A 6,268-nucleotide genomic window follows, 5' to 3' on the forward strand; every position below is an offset into this window, starting at 1 on the left:
AAGAAAGAAAGAAAGAAAGAAAGAAAGAAAGAAAGAAAGAAAGAACAAACGAGAGAAAGAAAGAACGAGTGAAAGAAAGAAAGAAAGGAAGGAAGGAAGGAAGGAAGGAAGGAAGGAAGGAAGGAAGGAAAGGAAGGAAGGAAGGAAGGAAGAAAGAAAGAAAGGAAGGAAGGAAGGAAGGAAGGAAGGAAGGAAGGAAGGAAGAAAAGAAAAGATAAAAAAGGAAGGAAGAAAGAAAGAAGAGAAAAAAGAAAAAGAAAGAAATCAAATCATTGGAACTTTAGCCCTACATCCAGTGATTCAGATCTTGATATGAAGAGAAGGTACAGTCAGATCTGATGGTGCTAATTTGGGAAGCTGAAGTAGGAGGACAGCAAGTTCAAGACCTACCATGGCTACTAAGAGAGTTCAAGGCCACATAAAAAACTTAGCAAATCTGTTTCAAAAATAAAAGGCCGAAAGAGGCCTGGAGATGGAACTTAGTGGAAGACTGCTTTAGCGTGTCTGAGGACCAGGGTGCAGCCCTTAGTGTGTGTCTCTCTCCGTCCCTCCCTCCCTCCACAGACACGCACAGGCAGGAGGCTGGGGAGCATAGCTCAGTAACAGAGTGCTTTGTTAGGGTTACTAGGTCTGACCCCCAGCACTGTCCAGAAACAAACAACAAATAAAGGCACGGAGGCTGGAAAAATGGCTCAACAGTTAGAGCATTTACTACTGCTGCAGAGGACCCGAGTTAGAGCGACCTGTAACTCCAGCTCCAGGGAATTTCATGCTCTCTCTGGACCACAAGCATCTGCGTTCTCTGCCCACCCCCCCCACACACACACACATACACACACACACACACACACACACACACACACACACACACACACCATACATACATATAAATAAAAATAAGTAAAAAAGAGGAAAGAAGGAGGAGGAGGCACAGAGAACAAGATGGAGCCACACACATACTTGGCTCTAGGAATAGCCAGAGCCATGAAAAGTCTCCCTGAAAGCCATCCAAGGGAGCAGGCCTTGTACAGCTATGAGAGACTAAACCCAGGTGCCTAAGCCTCTCTGTTAATGGGAACTTCCCAGGCAGAAACAAGAAGCCAACACACCCAGGCTGGAAGATGCAAGAAGGCCCTGAACCACCAAGCTCTAAAGCCTCCCTTACACTGCGGGGTGAATGCCTGATGAGTTACCACCTAGAAACCATGATGTAGCCATTTGGCCTTCCCCTCCCTGCCTGGGACTGACTGCTGGTCTGGACTCAGCTGCTCTATCGCCTGCATAAAACAGTTAGAAGGTTGAATGAGAGATAGTTGTCTACTCCAGAAAGTTCTAGATAAACAAAGAGCAATGCAAGTAATTACAACTGTTACTCCACCAGTGTGCAGCTGACAGGGTGTGACATCAGCAGAGAATGCAGATACACAAGGCTCACTGGGTATCAGAGGAAGGGACACTGGATACTGGTAACAATTCTTTAAGTGTCTACACCATAAAAGCAGCAGTACTTGTACTAGTGTATATTTATTAATATTTATAACACCAACAAAACTAGGTGGGAGGATCCCAATTCCTCTGACTTGGTCTAGTAGTTCTGGGTGTTCTCGGTTCATGGACCACAGGAGTCATCAGTTACACGCTGCCAAACTGCTTACAGAGGACTCACACACTCATATCTCCTTCGAGCCTACCAGTGACCTAGTAAGACAAGTGGGAATGAGTCAACTTTATACACAGCACAAGTAGTTCCCACAGAGCAGGGCTGCCCAAGGTTACACACCAGGCCTGAGGCTGAGTCAGAATCCTCTAGCTCCAAGCCCGGGAGGCCAAGCCTGGACCCACAAAGATGGCGATTACACACACACACACACACACACACACACACACACACACACGCACGCATGCATGCACACACACAGTAACAGGCAGAACTAGAACTTGGACACAGAGAGGTAAGCTATGAGGAGGCACAACCCAACAACCCAAGAGAAAGAAAGTGGGCAGTAGAGGACTTCCCTGTGTTCTGTGGGCACTATGCCCCTTACTGGACAGAACAAAACCAGTTACACTGAAAAGACCAGTTGGAAGCTATTTTCCATGATTACACCTCTTCTCCCACAGTGCCAATCCATTCCCACAGTGACTCTCATGCCTCCTTTTGTCCAGACACAGGTTTTGAAAACACCTTCTCCTCCAGTTCAAGGCATCCCTCCCTAGCTAGGATCTCACGATACCTCATGGGATTTCTCCTCGTTCTCAGTAGCCACGATGCTTTGACTGTCTGCAGACATCTTCCACTTCAGAGCCAGGAAAAACAGCAAATGGTTCTCTCCCTTGCTAGTCGAGCCCCGTCCAGGTTTTAGCCAAGAACCTGGAAAAGAGGAAAGTAATCACTACGTTAAGAACACTTCCAAAGTGTCCAGCACTCCCCATGCATGACCACAGTGCATACGAAGTCTGCCAGCCCCTACGGTGCCCCGCGGTGAATGATATTTTCTGGTTTCTCTGAAAGGAATGGTATTGTTCCCTTTGTCACTGAAGTAAGAGCCCTAAATCTCAGTGAAGCCAGGTGATGGCAAGTGAGGGCTGAATCAGGGCTTCTTGTCAGTGAGGTGCAGAAACTTCTGCGGAGACCCTGCCAAGGAGGCGCCAGTGCGTTGATGCCTGCTGTGTGCCCCAGCCGGACACAGAACTTCGCCTGAAACCCACAAATTAGCTGCCCACCGTCAGCCGTTCTCTCAAAGCTGCAGCTTCCCACCTGGGAACGATCATCGTGGTCGTGGTCTGGGTGGTACGTGTCCTCATCTTCCCAATCCTGGGTCCAGCCCCTTCATTATCGCTTGCCAGCCTTCCACCATTGACCCTGCCCCCTTCTGCAAGCCGATTTCCATGTGCCTTCCCTAGCATCCCCTTCTCACCAAGGAGGAAGCAAAGGAGACCCGGGCGTGGAGGTGGGAATGGAGACCCCCTCCCTAGAGTGAAACCAGTGTCTGCATCCAGAACAGAACCGATGGGGAAGCCCGATGGGGGCTGGGATTAGGGACAACAGGAAGTTCCTTCCAGATCCCATTCCCCAACTCAGCTGCAGCTTTACAGAGTTCCCAGATTTGAGGGTTCCGGTCCTGGGGTCTCTTGCTTCTGCTGCACCTGCTTTTGGCTTGGGAGAAAGTGTCAGTGCTGGCTCTCAATGCTTACTATACCCAACGGTATCTATAAACAGGAAACAGAAAAAAATGGAAGATGCTCTGAGCGTTGTGGCACATGCCTTTAATCCCAGCACTCGAGTGGCAGAGGTAGGCGGATCCTTGAATCCTTGAGTTCGAGGCCAGCTACAGAGCGAGTTCCAAGACAGCACAGAGAAACTGTCTCAAAAACAAAACATCATTTCTGAGTGTTTGGTGACTCAAAGACAGCACTGTAGTCATCATAACGGAGCGGCATTATTGCGCTGAATGGAAGGGGCAGAGCCATTCTCTCCTGCACACCACACCCACACATCAGAAGGTCGTATACTCCTCTGGAGTGCTTTGGACCCTCCCAAACTGGCAGAGTGCTCCATCCCTGAGTGCACTTAGGAAACAGGATGGGACTCTCTGTAGCCCACCGTGATGCCTACCTGTCTGCAATATGGGAGAGAAATTGGATTTTAAAAAACTCATTTAGGCTCGATAATAGAGGCGTATGGAGACTGACCCAGGGTGAATTTGAGAGAGGGGAAGGTATGGGGGATGAGTATAGATAGTTCAACTACATTGTACAGAACTCTGAAGAACTAGATAAGATATCATGGATTTGTTGTCTCCACTATGTAGCCCTAGCTTCCCTGGAACTCACTATATAGACCATGCTGTCCTCTAACTCTCAGAGATCTGAAGATACTATGGTTTTTAAAAGACAGAGAGTGGGGTGGAGGGGTGGCTCAGAGGTTTAGAGCATTGGCTGCTCTTCCAAAAGTCTTATGTTCAATCTCTAGCACCCACGTGGTGGTATTCCTAGGAGATCTGACACCCTCTTCTGAATTCCAGTGTCTTGCACCCACATGCCACACAGACATATATACAACAAAATATAATAACTTTTAAAAAGGGGCTGATTCAGTTGTCCAAGATCCTGATGCTACCTTCAGACCTGGGGAACTAAGGCTCTAAGGGGGAAGAAAGTGACTGTGCTTCTCATTCCATCCAGAATGGTAACGGAGTGTTAGGAGAGGGGTGGAGCCTTAGCCTGAGAACACTTCCTGGGGCGGAATGGTCTGCAGGAATTCATCCTGTGCCTGCTCGCTACAGCTCATCACTCATCGAGTCTTCTGAGACTGGACCTTTCATTCCAAAAGGCAAACACTAGTGGCTGAACAGTGGTTTGAACCTATAATCTCAGGAGTGATCAGGAGGCTGAGGCAGAGGAATACAAAAAGTGAAACCAGGCAGAGAGGGCTACATAATTCACAGAAACTAGGGATACGTAGCAAGAAATTGTCTTTAAAAATGAACAACAAAAAGGAGCAACCCTAGTTCCCTGCACGAGTTCACAAGCACGTGATGTGGGCTCACTGGGCTTAATTTCTTTTAAATTTGCTACAGTGAGTGTCACGGGGTTGGGATTCTGATTAGTCAGAAGACTGAGTCATAAGAGTCACAAGTTCAAGGCCTGCCTGGGCAACTATGAGATCTGTCTCAAAAACAAGAAGGCTGTGGAGCAGATTAATGATAGAGTATTTCTCTCATATGTGCCAGGCCCTAGGCTTACATTCTAGTGATTTATAAAATGAGTAAAGTAATAGTTAACCGCACCATTAAAAAATGATTGGTGTTCTCTTGAAGTGTGTGTGTGTGTAAGGGGGTGGGGAGCCTAGCCCTGGCTGTCCTAGAATTTTCTTTATAGACCAGGCTGGCCTCAAACTCAGAGATCCACCTACCTCTGTGCTGGGATTAAAGGCGTGCACCACCACTGCTACCCAGACAAATTTGAATTTTTTAAAAACCAGAACATTTGAGTTGGTGAGATGTCTCCGCAGAAAAATATTTGCTGTGAAAGTGTGGTGACTTGAGTTTGATTCCCCGAAACCACATAAAAGTGTAAAGAGGGGATAGATTTCACAAAGCTTTTCTCTAACACCTATGCTCACACACACACACGTGCACACACACACATGCACACACACAATATTTTTTTAAAAAATCAGAACATTTGACAAGACTAGACTCTGTACAGATGGTAAGTTTTGCAAGTGGCCTGTGTAGCTTGGAGTTAGTAATTCTGCTCTAGGACTTCATGATGCTTGTGGGATTGGGAGGTAGCTCAGTGGTTAAGAACACTTGTTCTTAGGGCTGGAGAGATGGCTCAGCAGTTAAGAGCATTGACTGCTCTTCTGAAGGTCCTGAGTTCAAATCCCACCAACTATATGGTGACTCACAACTACCCTGATGCCCTCGTCTGGACTTCTTCGTCTGGAAGACAGCTATAGTGTACTCATGTACTCACATTAATAAATAAATAAATCTTTTTTTAAAAAAAGAACACTTATTCTTGCAGAGAACCAAGCTTGGATTCCCAGAATACACATGGTGCCCCACAATGGTCTGTAATTCCAGCCCCAGGGGATCTGATACGCCTTTCCAACTTCAGGCACCAAAAACAATCACACTTGAGGAATTGTGGGATCTGTCTTGAGTCTACTGCCAATATAAAACATAAAATTTACACTGGGGTTTGTCTTGCGTTAGTCTGTCCAGAAGTTTGAATCTTCACAGTGAAAGAAATGTGCTTAATGCCATTTCCAAACCAGAGACAGCTACAAACACACATGCTAAGGGGCCCTGGAATAGATGACACATTGTACTCAGCCTGAGACAAGCAGAGAGGAGAGTGCAAGGCAGGGGACTCGCTTGGAGAGAAGACCGTGTTGCCTCCCAGAGTGACCAAGTCCAAAACAATAATGTAAAAGTTCACCACCAACTAAAGAGGCCATTGCAGGCATATTGAGGGACAGAGTGTGCAGAGATGTGGGTCCACCGTGAGATCACCTAGAGTCACCCAGTGACGTCTGGACATACTTGGTTAGAGAATATGTTTTGAGTACTTTATGTACAAAAAAAATATTAACCCTTTTTTAAGAATGGGAGGAACTGCCAGGCAGTGGTGGCCTTTAATCCCAGCACTTGGGAGGCAGAGGTAGGCAGATTTCTGAGTTCAAAGCCAGCTTGGTCTACAGAGTGAGTTCCAGGACAGCCAGAGGTATACTGAGAAACCCTGTCTCAAGAAAACCAAA

General features: G+C 46.9%; 1 protein-coding gene across 3 annotated transcripts in view; it reads right to left on the reverse strand.

The window, feature by feature from the left end:
- The window catches only part of Znf205 (zinc finger protein 205), a 22,505-nt gene that overhangs the window by 7,583 nt on the left and 8,654 nt on the right, over positions 1–6,268 (reverse strand). The window contains exons 1-2 of one of the 3 annotated variants that reach the window (XM_029470893.1): positions 2,759–3,017; positions 2,235–2,371 (exon numbers count right to left, since the gene is read on the reverse strand). In XM_029470893.1, the coding sequence (XP_029326753.1) occupies positions 2,235–2,291 (57 nt within the window). In that variant the 5' untranslated portion in view covers positions 2,292–2,371; positions 2,759–3,017. Of the gene's footprint in view, positions 1–2,234; positions 2,372–2,758; positions 3,039–6,268 lie in introns of those variants that run through there. The other 2 variants (XM_029470894.1, XM_021186071.2) reach the window with 2 other exon arrangements.

Source organism: Mus caroli, chromosome 17 (assembly GCF_900094665.2).
Source record: "Mus caroli chromosome 17, CAROLI_EIJ_v1.1, whole genome shotgun sequence".
In the NCBI taxonomy this organism is placed as follows: Eukaryota; Metazoa; Chordata; class Mammalia; order Rodentia; family Muridae; genus Mus; species Mus caroli.